The sequence below is a fragment of the Elephas maximus genome, chromosome 3 (genome assembly GCF_024166365.1).
Source record: "Elephas maximus indicus isolate mEleMax1 chromosome 3, mEleMax1 primary haplotype, whole genome shotgun sequence".
NCBI classification, from domain to species: domain Eukaryota; kingdom Metazoa; phylum Chordata; class Mammalia; order Proboscidea; family Elephantidae; genus Elephas; species Elephas maximus.
In genome coordinates, this window is record NC_064821.1 from 55676644 (window position 1) to 55699117 (window position 22474).

The following is a 22474-nucleotide window of genomic DNA, read 5'->3' on the forward strand; positions in this document are numbered from 1 at the left end:
CCCCTGGCCGCCACCAGGCTCGCTCACCCACCCGTGTGGATCCGGACGTGCCGCTGCAGTGCGCCGGGGTCCGCAAACTGCCGCTGGCAATGGATGCACACGTAGGGCTTCTCCCCACTGTGGATCCGAAGGTGCCGCTTGAGGTTCCCTGTGTGAGACCAAGGGAGACCCGGCATGGTGCACCCCGAGGGCTGAGGAGGGAGGGATGCGGGCAGCCAGGCAGCCCTGGCCCTACCTGAGGTGGTGAACTGCTTCCCACACTCTCGGCACTTGAGGGGCCCATCTGCGATGTGGATCTTCAGGTGGGCCTTCAGATTCCCCACCTGTGCCCAGGCAGGGGGTCAGCTGGGCCACCCCACAGAGCGTGGCCTCAGGTCCCTCCTTAGGCCCTCCCCCCAGGAACAAGTGATTCGCAGTCCTCCCAGGGGCCTGTGGATGGCTCCCTCTTCTTGAGGCCGGTAGAATGTTCTAGGCCTCAGCAATGACAGTAAAACCACCCTCACCACAGTTCTTTCTGGCCAAGCCCTACCCTGACCCAACCGGCCGTCCCAGTCTCCTGGCAGAGCTCCGTTCACATTCTCTGCAGCCAGCAGCACCTCCCTTTCCCACAGGTTTGCAGAGCTGCTTCCCGATGTTTCCCCTAAAGCATCACCGCCCCTCCCCTCAGATCAAGCTCCTAGAGGACCGGGGCTGACTCCGCCCCTCCCCCAGGGTGCAGCCAGGGCTCTGGACACCCGAGGGTAGACGAGGCCCCCCAGCCCCACCTGCGTGCACCACTTCTTGAGCACGCATGGGGTGGGCCCACAGACCTGGTTGAACTTCTTGTCACAGTGCGGGCACTTGTGCTCCTTGTCAGTGTCATGGGTCTCCAGGTGGCGCATCTTGGAGGTGGGGTCGGAGAAGGAGCGGCCACAGTAGTCGCACTGGTAAGGCTTCTCGCCGCTGTGCACCAGCTGGTGCCGCTTGAGGTTGCCAGAGGTGGTGAAGAGCTTGCCGCAGTCCTCGCAGCGGTAGCGCGCCTCGCCCGAGTGCCGCTTCTTGTGCAGGTTCAGCAGGCTGATGAGCCGGTAGCTCTTGCCGCACTCCTCACAGCCATAAGGCTTCAGCGGGCTGGTGGGCAGGGCGTGGCAGGGCGAGAGGGAGTCACTGGATCTGGGCAGGGCAGGGAAGTGGGGGCGAGGAGCAGGCTGGCCTGCCTGGGGGGCCCCTGTACCTGTGTGTCTTCTCGTGGGCCTTGCAGGCGGCCGGGTCGGAGAAAGCCTTGCTGCACTCCCGGCACGAGAAGGGCTTCTCGCCTGTGTGGATGCGGATGTGCCGCTTGAAGTTCCCCGTGTGCGTAAACTCCTTCCCACAGTCCTGCGGGGCGCAGCAGGGAAGGGGCATGAGGGGGCTGCTGGCAGGGGGTGCGTCCCAGGGCCCGGGAGGGAGTGCAGGGCGGGCAGGGAAGGCTGGCAGGGAGGCCCTCGCACCTCGCACTTGTGGATGACGGAGCCGTAGGCCTTGGACTCAGTCCGGTCGCCGTAGGTGCCTGAGCGCAGGCTCCGGGCCTCCACACTGAGCTCCTGGCCCGAGTCCGTGCCCGCGGACTCCTCATTGTCCTCGCCATTCTCCAGCTGGGGTCCCTCCTCCTTGACCGCGGCCGGCCCAGCACCATCCACCTCTTGCTCGACTTCTCCTTTCCTTGCTGGCTCCACCTCCATCTCTGCAAGGAGAAGGGCAGGCCCTGAGAAGCCAGGGGGTGAGAAGGGCCTACAGAGGGATCTGATCTCAGACCCAGACCGATGCCAGCAGCCTAAACTGCCAGTGCCCCAGGCCCGGCCATCATGGGGCTCGTCTCTGCACCCATACCCTGCTCTGCCTGGGCTCCAGACAGGCCTGGGAGTGACAAATAAATGTCCCCAGCACTTGCCAGGGAAGCTCCTGGAGAGTCAGGCGGCTGGGTATTTGCTACCTGGGGCCTCAGTCCACTGGGTGGGCACTCACGCTAGCCACAGGGTACTGCCAGCCAACAGTCCCTTGTGGGGGTGTGTGGGCCAGCAAGGCGTCCGCTGCAGGTGCTCAGGGCTGGAAGAGGCAGAAGCTCTAGCCCTGCGTCAGCAATGCTTCTGTGCTAATGGAGACCAGGGCCAGGCTGTACAACCAAGAACTGATTTTGGAATTCTAGAATGAGGAAAGATGACATCTGGTCTTTCCAAAAGCTGACGTGAGGGGTGGCTCAGTGAGGGATGGGCTGGAGGGAGAGAGAAAGCCAAGTGAGGAGAGTGGGGGAGCCCGGGGATGCAATGGAAGGTGCCTGGCCGGCCTGGGGCGTACCTTGCTCAGAGCTCTCTGACAAGGCGGCCTCGGCCTCGGCAGCAGCCATGCCGCTGGTGGGGTCTGGCTTGAGCTCCACAGGCGGCGGCTCCCGGGGGGCATCAGCCTTCTCCGTCTGCTCTGCCCCTGGGGTGGGAGGAGGCAGAGTTGGGACTGGGACCCTCTGTGGCCCAGAAGGGGGGCCACAACTCAGGTAGGTGTGTCTCTGGCTCTGGCTGGAACAGGCACCCCACAACCAACAACAGGTCTTCCTCGGTAACCTGAGCTCAGGAAGTGCAGTTACCCGTGTGACCCTACCTCCTAGCCACCAGGACCCTCCTGAAAAAGCCCCTCACTACACCAGGACCCCAGGCTGCTGGGAGATGTGGGGCAGCCAGCGGGTCCTCAGAGGCACAAACTCACCGCTGGCCGCACTCTCGGCCTGCCCGCCTCGTTCCTCCTTGGGCTCCCTGCCTGGGCCTGCCAATGGACTGCTTCCCGCTTGGTCCACCTCGCTCAGCGTGGTGGCAGCAGCCTTCTCCCCCTTGGCTCTCCTGTCCCCTGCTGGAGATGGAACAGGACAGACCTGCCATTTCCCATCAAGTGCCCATCAAAAATTGCTAACTTTTCCAGGCCCTCCCTGGGGAGACATCTAAGTAGTAGCTGGTTGGTTTGTTGATTCAAGAGGTTATTCACAGGGCACCTGCTCTGTGACAGGCGCTAGTTGGGCACTGGGACAACAACAGTGAGCTCATGGGGCTTGCAGTCTGATCAGGGCCACAAGCCTCACACAGAAGATAAAGACAGTGACCAGGGCTGGTGCTTGGAAGGAAAGCTTATACTTCTTCAAGGAATCTGACCCACACCCGGCCCATTTGAGGAGATCAGGAGAAGCAGAAGGAAGGGTGCGGGGAGAAGGGAACTCCAGGATGCGCAAACATCAAGCGGGAGGGGTAACTCCCTGGCCTTTTGGGCAGTGGAGCACAGAGGAAGCTGGTGAAAGGCAGAAGGGGGCAGGTAGAAGGGCCCCTGCCAGAGGCCTTTCCCAGGCTTTACTCTGGCCTTTCCCAGTCCTCACCAGCACCCCACGACAGAGGCAGGGCTAGATGGGGAAACTGAGACCTGGACAGGTGATAGAGTCAGAGGCAGAGCCCCATTAAAAGCCGAGGTCTCCAGCCACCTGCTCAGGCACAGCCTGCCGATGATGATCTTACCTTCCGTGGCTGCAGCCTCCATGTTTTCCCCGGGGCTGGTGGCTGGCTCAGCGATTGACTTGAGGGTGTGGCAGGCCGTGATGATGTCCTGCATCTGGAGGAAGCTGGCCACGGCCAGCACATCGTCCACGTTCTCAGGGCTCAGGCTCAGCTTGGCCGTGTACATGAACTCCAGCACCTGACCCAGGCCTGCCAACGACACAGCCAGCCATCACAGACCTGCCTCAGGGCCTGGCACCAGCAGCCAACCTAGCCGGCGGGCCACCTGCCTCCCCACTCCTGTGGGGGGTGGGCTCTCAGCCCAGTGACAGGCTCAGAAAGTAAGGACACTCTCAGAGGACAGAGGTGTGAGTGCTGCCCTCACCCTGTGCACCCAGCAACTGAACATCACAACCAAGGACACTCCACCCCAAGCATCAGTCCTGGCTTTTCATCAGGGAGCGGCCACCAACTCTCTATTTTACCTCCAGGCAAGTCACTTGACCTTTTTGGGCCTCAGTTTCCACATCTATAAAATGGGGCAATATCACCTTGCCCTGCCCTCCTCGTGGCATGTCGCGCCATTCTGGGTTGGGCGCCTGAATCCAGGACCAGTTCCTTCCTCATTCCCAAGGACTACCTGACACCACCACCACCACCACATACACATACCCCTGCCCTGGTCAACCCCACCATCGCCCCACATACTCCCTCGGCACTGGGGTAGGGGCTCAGGACTGACTCAGCCATGGGAAGGGGCCAGGCCCTCAGGGCCCACTGGTTGCTGTCCCTCCCAATGGACCTTGCCCTATGTCCACTCCATTCTGGAGAGCCCCTCCCACAGCAGCTCTCCCCTTACCACTCCCATCCCCAGTCAAAACAGGCTCCAAAAAGGTGGTGGCAATTTAGTACCCCATGCTCTTGGCCTGAGGCCTCTGTGGGAAGCCTGGCTCATCCCACAGCTTGACATAGGGGCTGTGTCAGGAGGGTCTTGCATGGCCCCAGGACCCAGCCACAGCCTCTGGCCTCGGCAAGAAGGCCCTGGGCCCACCCGGGGTACCTGCCGCGTTACTGATGTCCAGATGCACCACGTCCTTCTGGTCCGCGAAGAGCATCTTGAAGTACTCGCTGCAGGCAGCCAGCACCGCTTTATGGGCCTTAAAGTCAACCCCGTCCACCACGAAAGTGCAGTCACACAGGAGCCCCAGCTGCCGCTGCTGGTTCAGCTGCTCCAGGACGTGCTGGCTGTGCTGGGGGAAATCCATGGCTGGGGAAGCCAGAAGGCTTCATGTTAGCGTGCAGGAGGGATGCTAGCTGGGCTCAACAGTCAAGCCCAGACTTCCCAGATAAAGGAATGGGAGAATTAAAACAAGAGCGTGGTACTTCTGGCACAGAAGGACAGAGAAGTCCAGATGCTGCAAGCACAGACCCACCAGTGGCTCCTGCGTCCTTGGGCTTCACTGGGCAGGAAAATTCTCAAAAAGTTAGGAGGGGCCAACATAAAACAGCCACCTTTGTGCCTTGCAAGGGAATGACATTGAAAAGTCAAAAAACCAACCAACCAACCAACCAGAAAACACCTGGTCAGTTTAATATCAAAATATATATATACAAATATATATATACAACATATATATATATACTATATATATATGTTGTATATATATATACACACATACACACATGTGTGTATATATATATATATATATATATATATATATATATATATATATATAGTATGCAAGACATAAGCTTAAAATAGAGGATAGCACTTAAGAGCTTGTAAGCAGCCATCCACGGCACAACAATTGGTCTCTATTCACCTGGAGCAAAAGTGGAAGAAGGAGAGGCAGGAATATGAGGAGGATATGGCATGTGTGGTAACTGCCTCCGTGAACAGCTGCCTCCTTTGCCGTGAGACTGGAGGAACTGGATGGTGCCCAGCCACCACTACTGCACACTTTGAGCAAAGATTCCATAGAAGAATCCTGATCCAAAGGGGGACTATGCAGAACAGAATTTCAAATTCTCATGGACTATAGACTTTCTGGAGCCATGGAGGGTGGATAAACCCAAAAACTATTGCCCTGAGATAATCCTTCAACTTTAAACCAAAAATATTCCCTGAAGTCATCTTAAAACTGAACAATAGTTTAGTTTAACTAGTAAAAAAGGTCTGCCTTGAACATTATGCTCTTTTAAGAACTACATGGGATCAAATTAACACCATCGACGCCAAAGATCAGAGACGACCCTCAGGGCCAGTGAGTTGATGTTAATGAGGGAGGAACAACTCAGAAAAGGAGGGTGAGAATGGTCACGCAACTCAAAGAATGTAATCAGTGACTCTGAATTGTATGTGTAGAAGCTGTTGAATTGGCGTATGCTTTGCTGTGTATATTCTCAACAAAAACAAAACAAAAATTTAGAAAAAAAATAAAAGCTCTTTCAACTGGACACATTTGGCTTGTGAAAAACCTATTTTGTTAGGTGTCTCATTTCATGGTGGACAGGTGAAACGTGTTTAGGAAGATATGGCAAGGCAGATGTTTTAATCGCCTGGAGTTTCAGGACTCGGCTGAGGATGAAAGACACCCTGGCCCCTCTCCTGCTACAAACCTCTCCCTCTCTCCCCCACCACACCATGTCTCTCTGACTCGTGGGCTCAGGGAGCCACATAAAGCTGGGGAGTCCTCTGTCTCCACAAGCCTCTGTCCTGATGATGGACCCTGGAGAAACAATGAGCTCTAGCTCTGACCCCAAGAGTTGCTGGCCAAGCCACAGTTTCTCAGTCCAGGGCCCCACTTAATGCCTGCACAACCTACAACTGTCTTGAGTGAAAATGCTCAGAAAGATTCCATGATGCCTAGTCATCACGACCTCCACCGGCCATGACTAAATAAGTACCCAACATAGCACTCCCTCCTGTAACACCACCCCGGCAGCAGGCCCAAGATCAGTTCTTTTCTGGCGAAAATAAGTAAGCCTTCCTTTCCAGAAACAATCAGTTTCGGAATGTTTCAGAATAAAAATCAGCCCCCACTCTCTGGGGCCACATTACTGGATCCCACAAGACAAGGCTGGTAAGAAGCAGTGATTTCTCTTCCAGTGACTCCAGAAACCCGTCAGCCTCTTCTCTGAGGCCAGGTCTGCTCAGAGCTCCCCCAGACTGTCTCTAGGAAGAGGACACTTTGGGGCTCCCAGCCCCCAGGTTGAGCAGCTCCTAGCTGGCTCTGGCCGTTTCCCCAGGTTACATCAGCCTTAGAGGGGTGAGTCACTCCTGAGGTGCATGGTGACCATGTATGGGTGTCTGGCTAGGACAAGCTGCAATGAAGGCCACACCCCTCTGTGCACATGGCTTAGCCAGCTCAGATCAGCTTTGACAGATGCAAAGTCCACCCACTCACAAGTAGGGTACAGGTATCCCCTGCTTTTCAAAAGTTCGCTTTACACCACTTTGCTTTTATAAAAGACCTATATTAGCACCTGTTTCCGCTAACCGATAGAAACCCTAAGAGAATTTTCACTTTTACGAAAAAAGGCGAAAAGTGGAAATAGTGTTTAGCGTTTGTTTTGCAGCAAACCATTAAAGAGGCAGCACGCACCCCAGACAGCAATGATGGCATTGCCAAGTTCCTTCCCCGGGAACCACACTCAGCATCTCAGTATCATAGCTTGTACTGTGTCTGTGAACATTTGTAAAACTACACTGTGCAGACATCGCTATGTAGGCTATGTATTTATCGTACCGTTCTTACTTTTACTGTGTTAGTGTTATTCTATGCTCTATATGTTATTTGGTATGACTTGGTAGGTTATATAAGTTAATGGTAATTGCGTCTTCACTTTATGCCATTTTGGCTTACGAAAGGTTTCACAGGAATGCTCTACTTTCAGAGAGCAGAGGGAAACCATATGTATTTGCTGAGCTGGGGGAGGAAACCGGGTAGGTGGGCAGGGATTCCTCAGGTAAGGGGACCGTGGCAGCGGCTACAGGCCTGTGCCATGGTGTGCCAGCCTCTGAGTCGTATATTCCTTCTGCTGCGGACCTGGAAACACCCTTTTCCCCCCTCCTTGTGTCCCCAGGACTCTGTTCTGGTCCCAGACACTAAGGCTCTGCTCCTTGGCTCTATCAGCTGTATCTATAAATGCCTGTGGCTAGAATGCTTCAGTATAAGCAGGGAAGAACCAGGGGCCAGCCCTGAAGTCAGCAGAACAACATGCTCGGAAGCCAAACCAGCCAGCAGCAGCAGGGATCTACCTGGGGGGCCAAGGCTGCTACCAACACAGGACACCTCATAAAGGGATCTTCCTCTAGGATCGTCAATCCCTAGGGCAAATCAACCCCAGAGCTCTCTCCTCTCTCTCTGCAATGGAAAAAGGGACGTGAGCAGAGGTGTGTGTGGGGGTGGGGGCAGCCCCTGGGTTCCCACCACCAGTCACCCTCCACAATCTCAGGAGCCCCAAGAAAGATCTGGCAGATGCAGAAAGGGAGGGGGCCCCGGAGCCCCCCCCCCCCCAGCCAGCACCTCACCCTCCGTCCATGAATCTGGGGGTCTGGGCAGATAAGCCAGTGCAGAGCCTCCAAGTCAGGTCCAAACCCCTCCTTCTGGCAGTAGGCCTGGCTCCCTCACCCTCGCCAGGAGCCACCTGAAAACTGAGCTGGGGTGGGCTATCACCTAGGCTGTACAACAACCCGGGGAGTACTGGCTAGACCCAGGAGGAGCAGACTTGCTCCCAGGCCCTCCAGCTGGAGAACTATTTGCTGGGAGGGTAACTGTGTGAAAAGACTCCAGCCAACAGGGGGGACAGGGCAGCAACGGTTCAAAGGGCAGGTGACTAGCTGCCATGTCTGGGACCCATGGGTGCACCGAGCCTTAATGCTGCCACCCACCCCAGAGCTTCCTGGGAAAGGCAGCCCAGCCCAGCCCCAGGCAGACAGGGCTTCCTGCCTGGCACATGGATGGTACCCCAGTACCACCAGCACCCCCCTCAACACACACAGGAGAGAATGGGCGTGCGCCCACCACTAACGTTTCCCACTCAGTGCTAACCGCACTCTTCTTTCTGATGCAAGACAGCAACAGGCTGCCTGGGCCGCAGCTTGCCAGAACTGGACTCCTCCCCAAGTGGGGTGCTGGGAAGAAAGAACCAGTGGCATCTACCACTCCCCTGAGGTGGCCTCCAAGGCTGTTCCAACAGAGAAACACGCATAAAAGAGCATCTGTTCTGAATGAATCAAAGAAGAGGAAGAAAGAAACCAGGAGACAGGATGAAAGCCACAGAGGAAGCAGCAAAAGATGAGGAAGGGAAGGGAAGGAGGGGAGGGGAGCCAAGGAAGAAAAGAGAAGTCAGCCCTGATTCCCCGGATAAGCAGGAGATTGAACACAGGCTCACAGGCGCAGTCTCGCGAGCAACACCCCAGTGAGTGTGCGGCCCACGCGGCTAAATGGTTTCACCCACAAGCTGTGACATCAAGCTGCAGCTGTGGCATTGACAAATGCACCACCCTTGCCCCAGTGCAGCAAGTAGAGCTCAGAGAGTCACTGGCTGTCCTCACACTCTCACCTCCACCAGCTGGCTGCCTGCGAACAGCTCACACAACTCCTTCTCTCCCTGAGGCGATGTGGCGTGAGCGTGGGGGCACCAGCCTTCACCAGGTAGACCCAGGCATTTCCCCCCAGCCTGTGAGCAATGCTCTCAGATGATCACAGCACCCCTCCGACTGTCTCCTGTCTTGTCTACTCCACAGCAACAGGACTCCAACCAGGATCTGGCCATGCTTAGAAGGGTACAGGAAAAGAGGTGAGGGCTGGGCCACACAGCGGGAGGCTGGGTAGCAGGGGCAGGGAGGTGAAGCAGCCTGTAGGGCACATGCAATAAAGAAGGCACTGTCCACAGAGACTTTAAAAAATAATACAATCAATAGTTAGTCTGTGTTTCATTACACCAAGTGTGCAGGCAATTCTAAACAATGTCAGCAATAAAATACTGTTCCCGCCAGACAGGCAGCTCTCACCGCCCCCACCCATGGTACAGGGTGCCCTTCACTCCAGCACAGTGTGGGAATCCCCTTTATTTCACTTGCTTTAAGGGTGATAAATGTGGGCGCCAGCTAAAGCTACTTCTAAGAAGAACTCTAAAAACTCAACTACAGAAAATGCAAATAGGATAACACCACAGAGCCCATCAGGCCCAGGGTCCTCATTTTAGATGCAGAAAGTGAAGCCTGAAAAGGGCGTGTGACTTGCGCAGGAACCTGCTGCGGCCACTCAGAGACTGGTCTTGCTCTCAACATGAACTCCTAGCTACAACCTGACACCTTTCCCCGTGACACCTCCAGCTGCTCGGTTTTGACACTTGAGTGATGGGTCAGACCTCAGGTGTTAGAGCTGGAATGCTCTTCTGAAGACACACAGCCCTGGCCTGCCTCACCTGGAATTCACGGGGTTAATGAAAAAGGGGGGAGGGATATCTGCAGAATGACTGCAAACAGGCCCAAGTGAACACGTGATGGCGTGGAGACTGTATCTGAGGATGGCTGCCCAGCCTCACCCTCCCTCCTCCATGAGTGCCTGCCACACCTCCTGTCAAGAAATGGAGTCTACTTCCTTCCAAATGAATCTGGACTACTTTCAGGGCTAGCCCAGAAGAGGCCTGGAAGATTCTGCTTTTGCACTGTTGGGATCCAGCCACTATGCTATAGGGAAGTCCGAGCTCTCCTGTTGGAGAGAGGGAACATATGGAGAGGCTCTGGGGGACGCGACACCAACATGGAGAGCCCCGTGGAGAACTAAGGCCCCAGGTGACACCACCAAGGCTCCTGGCAAGAGGGAGAAGCCTTCTTGGACCTTCCAGCCCAGCTGCTAGCGGAATGCTGCCACATGAATGTCCTCAACCAACACCATGTGGAGCAAAAGAACTGCCCAGTCGACCCAGAAAACAGAGAAGAAAAAAAATTACTGATGGTTTAAGCCACAAAATTTTGGGGTGGTCTATTATAGAGCAATAGATAAGTGATGGACGACAGATGGTAAAACTACAAAGAAAAGGGAATAGGCAGCAAGAAACTTCAGGATAGTGGTTCTCTCAGGATGGGGGGAAGGGCAGATAAGGATGTTCTGAGATACAGGGATTGTGCTATTTCTTTACTTGGATATATGTGGATTTTTAATTTAAACTAAACGTGTACATTTCACACACTGTTGTATGGAAGACATTTCAAAATTTAACAAAAGTTTTAACAAGAAAAATGAGGTACAGGTGCCAGGCTCAATCCAGGCACAGTGCAGAGCCCATGGGCAAGGAGGGTCATTTCCAACCATGTTCCTGGCCACTCTCACCAGTCTGTCCTGCCAGGGCCCCTGGGACGGCAGCACATCAGTGAGGTTTCAGCGAGGCTCACATGGGTGGGATCCAGGAGGGCTGGTTGCAGAAAACAATCCTTTTCATTTGTCCTTCGGTTCCAAAATGTCAGCAAACAGACTGCTGATGTAAGAACGGTTTCTATTTGGGTTGTGAAATCTACCCTAGTCAATTCAACAGAGCCTGAATCCCAGATTCCCCCAATAATGACAAAATGACATTTATGGGGCCTCTTCAGCATGCCAGCAACACAGCCGTGCCTGGCCCACTCTCATCACCTAAGAACTAAGAACACGGCCCGTTCTGGGCAGCGAGTTCTGTACTGCTGTTTCCAAGACTTCCAGATTCGAAGCAGTGCAGCATCCCGAAAGCAGCAAAACCTCTGGGGCGAGGCCAGCCAGGGCTTGAATCCTGGCTCTGCTCACTCTAGCAGGCGACCTCAGCAAAGCGTCTCCATTACAAAATGGGGCTGATGATACCGCTTCCCAGATCTGTTGTTGGCTGCTGCTGAGTTGGCCCCGACTCGTGGCAACCCCATGGGTGTTAAAGAGGAGAACTGAGCTCCATAGGGGTTTCTTTCTTTTTTTTTTTTATGATTCAATTTATATAATTTTTTTTTTTTGTACTTTAGATGAAGGTTTACAGAACAAACTAGCTGCTCATAAACAGTTAGTACACACATTGTTTTATGACATTGGTTAACAACCCCATGGCATGTCAACACTCCCTTCTCGATCTTGGGTTCCCTGTCACCAGCTTTCCTGTCTCCTCCTGCCCTCTAGTCCTTGCCTCTGGGCTGGTGTGCCCCTTTGGTCTCATTTTGTTTTATGGGCCTGTTGAAACTTTAGCTGAAGGGTGAACCTCGAGAGTGACTTTATTCCTGAGCTAAAAGGGTGTCCAGGGGCCATACTCTTAGGGTTTCTCCAGTCTCTTTCAGGCCAGTAAGTCTAGTCTTTTTTTTTGTGAGTTAGAATTTTGTTCCACATTTTTCCCCAGCTCCACTGGGACCCTCTATTGTGATCCCCGTCAGAGCAGTCAGTGGTGGTAGCTGGGCACCATCTAGTTGTACTGGACTCAGTTTGGTGGAGGCCACGGTGGTTGTGGCCCGTTAGTCCTCTGGACTAATGTTTCCCTTGTGTCTTTAGTTTTCTTCATTTTCCCTTGCTCCTGAAGGGGTGAGACCCGTGGAGTAACTTAGATGGTCGCTCACAGGCTTTTAAGGCCCAAGATGCTACTCACCAAAGTAGAATGTAGAACCTTTTCTTTATAAATTATGTTATGCCAATTGAACTAGATATTGCCCGAGACTATGGTCCCCACAGCCCTCAGCCCAATAATCCAGGGAGTTTGGATGTGTCTATGGAGCTTCCATGACCTTGCCTTGTACAAGCTGTGCTGGCTTCCCCAGTATTGTGTACTGTCTTACCCTTCGCCAAAGTTACCACTTATCATAGGGATTTCTTAGCTATAATTTTTACAGAAGCAGATCGTCAAGGCTTTTCTTCCATATGCTGCTGGGTGAGTTCAAACCGCCAAGCTGGCAGCTGGCAGCAGAATGCAAACCGTTTGCACTACCCAAGGACTATCCAGCTCTGTTAACCCATTGCCATTGAGTCGATTCTGACTCATAGCAACTCTACAGGACAGAGCAGAACCACCCCACAGCGTTTCCAAAGAGTGACTGGTGGACTTGAACTGCAGACTTTTTGATTAACAGCCGAACTCTTAACCACTGTACCACCAGGGCTCGTATATGTATATGTATACGTATATGTATTAGGCTAGAGACCACATCAGATGGTTTCTACATATCCTTTTACACCTGGTACCTTGGGTACACTCAATAACTATTCGGTGACTTGATCTTGTTAAGAAGTTGTAATCATAACCCATTATTCCTTCTAAATGCAATCTGGAAAAATCCAAGAGCCAAATGAGCATGAAGAAAGGGAGAGCAGGGAGGAGAGGGTACTCAGCAAGAAGTGTTCAGAGCGATTTTCTCTGCCAGGGAAGCACTTTGTATGGAACAAGTGTTCCATTACAGCCTGGCAGGGCTCCCCTCCCAGGTGAAGCCCGAGTGCCTGCCCAGAGCACTAAGTGCTGCACTGCGCACGGCTCCATCTTAGAGGCAAACAGGCACCTGACAAACACTCAGATTATTAGCAACCATTAAACTGCAGGGAGGGCTTCCACAATGCCAGACAGAGGGAAGCCATTAGGCCAGGAAACATCTAGTCTACCCCAAGGATCACAAACAGCAGGCCCAGTTTATAGAATGTGCTGCACTGGCTTCAAGCCTGGACATGAACACAGCCACCTCATGTCCTGAGGCTCTGAGAAGCCTGAAAACAGGTGAGAGGGCTCACCATCTGGCTTTCAATTGCTCCAAAACCAAAACCAAAACCAAACCCGTTGCCATCAAGTCGCTTCCGACTCTTAGCGACCCTATGGGACAGAGTAGAACTGCCCCATAGGGTTTCCAAGGAGCAGCTGATGGATTCAAACTGCTGACTTTGTGGTTAGGCGCCAAGCTCTTAAGCACTACGCCACCAGGGCTCCTTCAGTTGCTCAGAGTTCCTGATTTTCTAGAAATACAGGTGACTCCTGTATGTAGCTCAGCAGCAACACCTCGGGCCAAGGAAGTGGAAGTTCAGAGCAGGTCAGTCTTGCATGAAACCTGCCTGCCCCCACCCTCCCCTCCACTCCAGTTCTACAGCTGGTCCCTTTTCAGGGGCAGAGACACAGATCAACAAGCCAGCCCACAAATACTCATAATTATTGCATTGCCCTCTATGGGTCCTCAGCCCATAAATTAGGAAATATGTATGGAGAAAAGATTAATTAATTTCACAAACATAAAGTGAGTACCTACTCAATGTTTTCTTACATACTGGGGATAGAGCTTTGAGTCTAGCAGAGAAGACAGAAAATAAATCAATATGTGACATAATGTCAGATACTAAGTGCTGTGAAGAAAGCGAAAGCACACTGAGGGATGGAGAGGTAAGAGGCTATTTAATATTTAAAAATGGAGCTGGGATACAAAAAGAAAGAGCCAAAATCAGAAAACTGTCCCTAAAACTTGAACAAATAGAAAGTGAGCAACAAAAGAATCCATCAGGCACCAGAAGAAAACAAATAATAAAAATTAGAGCTGAACTAAATGAATTAGAGAACAGAAAAACAATTGAAAGAATTAACAAAGCCAAAAGCTGGTTCTCTGAAAAAATTAACAAAATTGATAAACCATTGGCCAGACTGACTAAAGAAATACAGGAAAGGAAACAAATAACCCAAATAAGAAACGAGATGGGCCACATCACAACAGACCCAACTGAAATTAAAAGAATTATATCAGATTATTACAAAAAATTGTACTCTAACAAATTTGCAAACCTAGAAGAAATGGATGAATTCCTGGAAAAACACTACCTACCTAAACTAACACAATCAGAAGTAGAACAACTAAATAGACCCATAACAAAAAAAAGAGATTGAAATGGTAATCCAAAAACTCCCAACAAAAAAAAGCCCTGGCCCGGATGGCTTTACTGCAGAGTTCTACCAAACTTTCAGAGAAGAGTTAACACCACTACTACTAAAGGTATTTCAAAGCATAGAAAATGACGGAATACTACCTAACTCATTCTATGAAGCCACCATATCCCTGATACCAAAACCAGGTAAAAAAAAAAAAAAAAAGACATCACAAAAAAAGAAAATTACAGACCTATATCCCTCATGAACATAGATGCAAAAATCCTCAACAAAATTCTAGCCAATAGAATTCAACAACATATCAAAAAAATAATCCACCACGACCAAGTGGGATTTATACCAGGTATGCAAGGCTGGTTTAATATTAGAAAAACCATTAATGTAATCCACCATATAAATAAAACAAAAGACAAAAACCACATGATCTTATCAATTGATGCAGAAAAGGCATTTGACAAAGTCCAACACCTATTTATGATAAAAACTCTCACCAAAATAGGAATTGAAGGAAAATTCCTCAACATAATAAAGGGCATCTATACAAAGCCAACGGCCAACATCACTCTAAATGGAGAGAGCCTGAAAGCATTTCCCTTGAGAACGGGAACCAGACAAGGATGCCCTTTATCACTGCTCTTATTCAACATTGTGCTAGAGGTCCTAGCCAGAGCGATTAGGCTAGACAAAGAAATAAAGGGCACCTGGATTGGCAAGGAGGAAGTAAAATTATCTCTATTTGCAGATGATATGATCTTATACACAGAAAACCCTAAGGAATCCTCCAGAAAACTACTGAAACTAATAGAAGTATTTGGCAGAGTCTCAGGTTATAAGATAAACATACAAAAACCACTTGGATTCCTCTACATCAACAAAAAGAACATCGAAGAGGAAATAACCAAATCAATACCATTCACAGTAGCCCCCAAGAAGATAAAATACTTAGGAATAAATCTTACCAAAGATGTAAAAGACCTACACAAAGAAAACTACAAAGTACTACTACAAGAAACTAAAAAGGACCTACTTAAGTGGAAAAACATACCTTGCTCATGGATAGGAAGACTTAACATAGTAAAAATGTCTATTCTACCAAAAGCCATCTATACATACAATGCACTTCCGATCCAAATTCCAATGTCATTTTTTAATGTGATGGAGAAACAAATCACCAACTTCATATGGAAGGGAAAGAAGCCTCGGATAAGTAAAGCATTACTGAAAAAGAAGAAGAAAGTGGGAGGCCTCACTCCACCTGACTTCAGAACCTATTATACAGCCACAGTAGTCAAAACAGCCTGGTACTGGTACAACAACAGGCACACAGACCAATGGAACAGAATTGAGAACCCAGATGGAAATCCATCCATATATGAGCAGCTGATATTTGACAAAGGCCCAGTGTCAGTTAATTGGGGAAAAGATAGTCTTTTTAACAAATGGTGCTGGCATAACTGGATATCCATTTGCAAAAAAATGAAACAGGACCCATACCTCACACCATGCACAAAAACTAACTCCAAGTGGATCAAAGACCTAAACATAAAGACTAAAACGATAAAGATCATGGAAGAAAAAATTGGGATAACGTTAGGAGCCCTAATACAAGGCATAAACAGAATACAAAACATTACCAAAAATGACGAAGAGAAACCAGATAACTGGGAGCTCCTAAAAATCAAACACCTATGCTCATCTAAAGACTTCACCCAAAGAGTAAAAAGACCACCTACAGACTGGGAAAGAATTTTCAGCTATGACATCTCTGACCAGCGCCTGATCTCTAAAATCTATATGATTCTGTCAAAACTCAACCACAAAAAGACAAACAACCCAATCAAGAAGTGGGCAAAGGATATGAACACACACTTCACTAAAGAAGATATTCAGGCAGCCAACAGATACATGAGAAAATGCTCTCGACCATTAGCCATTAGAGAAATGCAAATTAAAACTACGATGAGATTCCATCTCACTCCAACAAGGCTGGCATTAATCCAAAAAACACAAAATCATAAATGTTGCAGAGGCTGTGGAGAGATTGGAACTCTTATACACTGCTGGTGGGAATGTAAAGTGGTACAACCACTTTGGAAATCTATCTGGCGTTATCTTCAACAGTTAGAAATAGAACTACCATACAACCCAGAAATCCCACTCCTCGGAATATACCCTAGAGAAATAAGAGCCTTCACACGAACAGAAATATGCACACCCATGTTTATTGCAGCTCTGTTTACAATAGCAAAAAGCTGGAAGCAACCAAGGTGTCCATCAACGGATGAATGGTTAAATAAATTGTGGTATATTCACACAATGGAATACTACGCATCGATAAAGAACAGTGACGAATCTGTGAAACATTTCATAACATGGAGGGACCTGCAAGGCATTATGCTGAGCGAAATTAGTCAGAGGCAAAAGGACAAATATTGCATAAGACCACTATTATAAGATCTTGAGAAATAGTATAAACTGAGAAGAACACATACTTTTGTGGTTATGAGAGGGGGGAGGGAGGGAGGGTGGGAGAGGGTTTTTTACTGATTAGTTAGTAGATAAGAACTACTTTAGGTGAAGGGAAGGACAATACTCAATACATGGAAGGTCAGCTCGACTGGACTGGACCAAAAGCAAAGAAGTTTCCGGGATAAACTGAATGCTTCGAAGGTCAGTGGAGCGAGGGCGGGGGTTTGGGGACTATGGTTTAAGGGGACTTCTAAGTCAACTGGCAAAATAATTCTATTATGAAAACATTCTGCATCCCACTTTGAAATGTGGTGTCTGGGGTCTTAAATGCTAACAAGCGGCCATCTAAGATGCATCAATTGGTCTCAACCCACCTGGATCAAAGGAGAATGAAGAACACCAAGGTCACACGATAACTATGAGCCCAAGAGACAGAAAGGGCCACGTGAACCAGAGACTTACATCATCCTGAGACCAGAAGAACTAGTTGGTACCCGGCCACAACTGATGACTGCCCTGACAGGGAGCACAACAGAGAACCCCTGAGGGAGCAGATCAGTGGGATGCAGACCCCAAATTCTCACAAAAAGACCATACTTAATGGTCTGACTGAGACTAGAGGAATCCCGGCGGTCATGGTCCCCAAACCTTCTGTTGGCCCAGGACAGGAACCATTCCTGAAGACAACTCATCAGACATGGAAGGGACTGGACAGCGGGTAGGAGAGAGATGCTGATGAAGAGTGAGCTATTTGTTTCAGGTGGACACTTGAGACTGTGTTGGCATCTCCTGTCTGGAGGGGGGATGGGAGGGTAGAGAGGGTTGGAAGCTGGCAAAATTGTCACGAAAGGAGAGACTGGAAGGGCTGACTCATTAGGGGGAGAGCAAGTGGGAGTATGGAGTAAGGTGTATATAAACTTGTATGTGACAGACTGACTTGATCTGTAAACGTTCACTTGAAGCTCAATTAAAAAAAAATGATAACATCAGTAAATTACGTCCTGCAAAATTATATGTTGTACATATTACTAATGATAAGATGTAAAAACAGAACAAAACAAAACAAAAAAAATGGAGCTGGGAAGGACCTCTCCGAGTAGGTGGCATTTAAGCAAAGACCTGACTGGAGTGAAGAGCGAGTCATGCTGCTGCAAGCCCCAGGACCATTCCAGACACAAGGAAGCAAATGCCAAGGCCCTGAGGCAACCCTGACCTTGGCAAAGCGGTCAGTGTGGCTGGACAGGAGTAAGTGAATGGGAGGACAACGGGAGATGTGGTTGGCAGTAGTAGAGGCTGAGATCACCAAGATCTCAGAGACACGTCAGACTTTGGAGTTTCTTCTAAGTGCACTGGGACACCTTGGGAGCACTGAGAGCAGAAGAGTGACATTTCTAAAGGGACACTTGGGTTGCAGCACACAGAACACAAAGGGACAAGCGTGGACACAGGAACATCAGTTAGGTTATTGCCATAGAGAAGCAGGAGATGCTGGTGGCCTGCATCTTGGCGCTAACAGCAGAGGTGGGAAGTGGTCATATGTGAGATTCTGGTAGTGCCAGCATAATTAGCTGATCGAGTAGATGTGGGGTATGAGGAAACGGAAGGAGTCAAGGATGACACTAAACATCTTGACCTGAAAAACTGGCCAAATGGAGTGCTATTTACTGAGATGAGAAACAATGGTGAAGGAAGAGATTTAGTTGGGGGAAATCAAGAATTCTGTTTTGGCCAATAAAAGCTGAGATGTCTCCTTTATATCAAGATGGAAATGTCAAGTGGGCAGGTGGGTGTTTGTGTCTGAAGTTCCAGGGATAAGTGAGAACTGAAGCTAGAGATCTGGGGTCAGCAGTGTAGAGATGGTAATTAAAGCCCTGAGACTAAATGGGATCACCAGGAGAATATCTGATAAATGAGAGACAAATGGATTCAGAATCAAAGGACATGCATTTGAATCCTGGCTCTAACACTTACCAGGGTGACCTCTGGCAAGTTATTTAACCTGAGTTTTGGATTGCTCACCCCTGAGATAGGAATACCACATAACCAGCTGCCATCAAGAAATTCCAACTCCTAGTGACCCCATGTGTATCAGAGTAGAACTGTGCTCCACAGGGTTTTCAACAGCTGATTTTTCCAAGACGATCACCAGGCCTTTTTTCCAAGGCATCTCTGGGTAGATTCAAACTGCCAACCTATCAGGTATAGCAGCTGACCACATTAACTGTTTGGACCACCCAGGGACTACAGTAGGAGGTGTAACAAAAATATTGGCAAAAGTGAAATTAGATATAACCTTCCCTACTGAAGTCTATGACTGAGTCACAGTTATAACAAAAGGAAAAAATAAACTAAACTAATTAAGACAACAACAAGCCAGATTATCCCAAGTGAACTCCGTTTACAGTGAAGCTCGCGGCTCCTCCCTGACAACGGCAGCTGGTCAGAGCCTCAAGAAGGGAGTCAGTGGGGCTACAGGAGTCACAGTCTGGTCCGATGTGACAAAAAAGTATACCTGCTGTTCCCTTCTGGCTTCGAGCTCCTGCTGGCCAGCCGCTGGTTACTGAGGAACTTGGTCAGGCAGGGCTGGGAACAGTTGCCCACTCAAGTTCAATAAGGCTGAGTTCTGGGTCCAATTTTCACATCTAGTGGGCTGAAGGAATAAAGCAGGGGGCATTTACTTCAAAATCAACCACAGACCACTTCTGAAGTGTCAGGTGCCCTGCTGGGAGCTGGAGGCTCCCCAGGGCCTAAGACCAGGTCTGAGCCCCCAACCTGGGGAAAAAGCCACAGATTCTCTCATGACCCTGTGATGAGTGCTGGAGGCTGCCACCGAGGGCCACCCACAGGTGAGGATATGGCACCCAGCCACATCTTGAAAAAGCCCCATGAACTAAGGTGAGAAGGCGTTGGGGTAGAGGATGCATAAGCAAAGGTGTGAGTGTGTGACAAGGAAACCCAGGAGTGGGAAGCACACCTCGGCATTACAAGAGCAAGGAGTGGGCGGAGAAAGCGGCCAGAAATGCGCCTGGAGGGGTAGGCTTGAGACAGGCACGTGGCCCACGCATGCTACACCAGGCCTTAGTGTTCACCCTCAGCTGTCGGGAGCCATTCCCGGGTTTTACACAAGAGAGGGCCACGGTCAGATTCACATTTTTGGAAGGCTGCTCTGTCTGTAGAAGTAGGGAGAACAGTGAAAGTGGGAGACCAGAAGCAGAAAAACAAATTAGGAAGTCCCTCAGACCTAGACCCTTGGGACATAAAAAATGGGATAATGTCACACCCAGCTGGCACTGGGAAGGCTCGGCTGGAGCCCGGAGTCCAACACACTTGCATATGGCGCTTTCAGGGCAGCCTGCGCAAGTGGCTCTCCACTACGCATGACAGCATCCTTTGAAAGTTTTAAGTGCCTCTTCTTGGAGTAGCTCTAAGGCCCTTAATAACCTTGGCCTTTCCTAGGGAAAGCTGGACCATGCTGTCTGTCCCAAACCATAAACCCACGTGGAGAATTCACATCTGTTACTTGCATTGAAAAGAAAATTTCCACAAAGTCAGAGCTCTCAAACTTCTTCGTTTCTATTTACCATAAAACTTTTAAGACATTTTTTACAAGCCCTGATGACTGAAAACTGCTCAAGAGGAAAACATTTCTCATAAGGGAAATGGAAAATTGTGGTAATCTGCACAAAGAATGTGTCACTGGGGAAAACTTTATGAGCAAAAATTCCTTAGAGGGACAAAACTGTGAAAATCCCCTAGAACAGCAGTTCTTACCCTTTCTTCCAGACACAGATGAAAGCCTCTGACACTGTGATATAATAAGCTAAAGACTTTCTCCCCAGGGAGGTGAGCACCCACGCGCGAGCACGCACGCACACACTCACACAATTCTGCATGCCATTTCAGGGAGTTTACTGACTCCCTGGGTCCAATTAAAATCTCCTGCCCTGAAAGATTAGTCCATAGGACTAATGGACCACAATTACCACAGCCTCTACCAGACCGAGTCCAGCACCACAACTAGATGGTACACGGCTACCACCGACTGCTCTGACAGTGATCACAATACAGGGTCCTGGACAGAGCTGGACAATAATGTAGAGTAAAATTCTAACTCCCAGAAAAAAAAGACCAGACTTACTGGTCTAACAGAGACTACAGAAATCTTGAGAGTGTGGCCCCCAGACGCCCTTTTAACTCAGTACTGAAGTCACTCCTGAAGTTCACCCATCAGCCAAAGATTACACAGGTCCATAAAACAAAGCGAGACTAAATGGGCACACCAGCCTTAAGACAAGAAAAAGAAGGCAGGAGGGGACAGGAAAGCTGGTAGTGGGAACCCAAGGTTGAGAAGGGGAGAGTCTTGACATGTCATGGGGCTGGCAAACAATGTCACAAAACAATATGTGTATTAATTGTTTAATGAGAAGTTAGTTCGTTCTCTAAACCTTCATTGAAAGCACAATTAAAAAAAAATGTTGATAAAAAAAAAAAAAAAACTGCCCTGGAATCAAGCCAGCGATACTTAAGTACCTCGGGTAAGTTACTCAGTTTCCTTCTGGTAAGACGCGGATGACAATAAAAGTTTCTACTTCATAAAGTTGCTGTTGGCCATCATCGTTCTTATTACTACATATAAACTCATGCCAGCAATATTGATAAATTACAGAAAAAAAGCGGGACCCAACCCTCTAATCCTTGCCCTATCTTCTGAAACTGGATGTAAAAATAACCTAAGTAATTCAGGCATCCATCACAGATGCAGTTTCATCCCAAAAAAAAAGACCAGAAAAAGGCCCCGCAAACTGCAATGCTTTCTGCACCCAACTGTAACCAGAATATGCAGCCTAAGTGCTTATACTTAATAGCAAAAGCCACCTTTTTTCTACAAGGAACACGATGATTCTGGAGGAGCAGCTAGGCTTTCAGTGAGAAAGACTGTTGTTGTAACTGCCATCGAGTTGGCCTCAGACTCGTGGCAGCAGCACACACAACAGGACGAAATGCTGGTCTATCCTGCGCCATCTCCATGATCGGTTGTGGGTAGGGCCATTGAGTGATCCACAGGGTTTTCAGTGGCTGATTTTTGAAAAAGGATCACCAGGCTTTTCTTCCTAGCCTTAGTCTGGAAGCTCCACTGAAACCTGTTCAACATCATAGAAACACTCAAGCCTTCACTGACAGACGGGTGGAGAAAGAAAACAGAACACGACAGTTCCAAATGAAGGGATCAGCTGTCCCATGATATTACTTAAGATCATGAATCCCAGCCAAAAAGAAAAAAGTAGGTACAATACAAACTGCTTGGAAGTGGATGTAGTAGGACTTCCATGCAGCACATGTTTCCACATGTGACTCTCTTCTTCTGGGTTTGTCTTCCCATTAGGATTAGTTGACGGCTAGGGTCCTGTCTAATGTTAAGATTTAATAAATGCTGAATATATGAATGAATGATTTCATTCGTGAGACTTCCAGATTACAAGTGCATGCTATTATGGATTGGACTGTGTCCCCCAGAAAGATAGGTTTAAGTCCTATCCACCCTCCCCGCCCCCCGCCCCGCCTGTGAATGACCTTATTTGGAAACAGAATCTTTGAAGAGACTATTAGTTCATATGATGCCATACCAGGGTGGAGTGGGTCCTAATCCAGTCTGAGTG

General features: G+C 49.4%; 1 protein-coding gene across 3 annotated transcripts in view; it reads right to left on the bottom strand.

Moving 5' to 3' along the window:
* ZBTB17 (zinc finger and BTB domain containing 17) overlaps positions 1-22474 on the bottom strand; it is a 40658-nt gene that overhangs the window by 2908 nt on the left and 15276 nt on the right. Inside the window, exons 3-11 of one of the 3 annotated variants that reach the window (XM_049878013.1) lie at positions 4546-4752; positions 3507-3695; positions 2716-2856; positions 2314-2439; positions 1470-1702; positions 1214-1356; positions 810-1110; positions 236-323; positions 32-148 (exon numbers count right to left, since the gene is read on the bottom strand). In XM_049878013.1, the coding sequence (XP_049733970.1) occupies positions 32-148; positions 236-323; positions 810-1110; positions 1214-1356; positions 1470-1702; positions 2314-2439; positions 2716-2856; positions 3507-3695; positions 4546-4750 (1543 nt within the window). In that variant the 5' untranslated portion in view covers positions 4751-4752. Of the gene's footprint in view, positions 1-31; positions 149-235; positions 324-809; positions 1111-1213; positions 1357-1469; positions 1703-2313; positions 2440-2715; positions 2857-3506; positions 3696-4545; positions 4753-22474 lie in introns of those variants that run through there. The other 2 variants (XM_049878016.1, XM_049878014.1) reach the window with 2 other exon arrangements.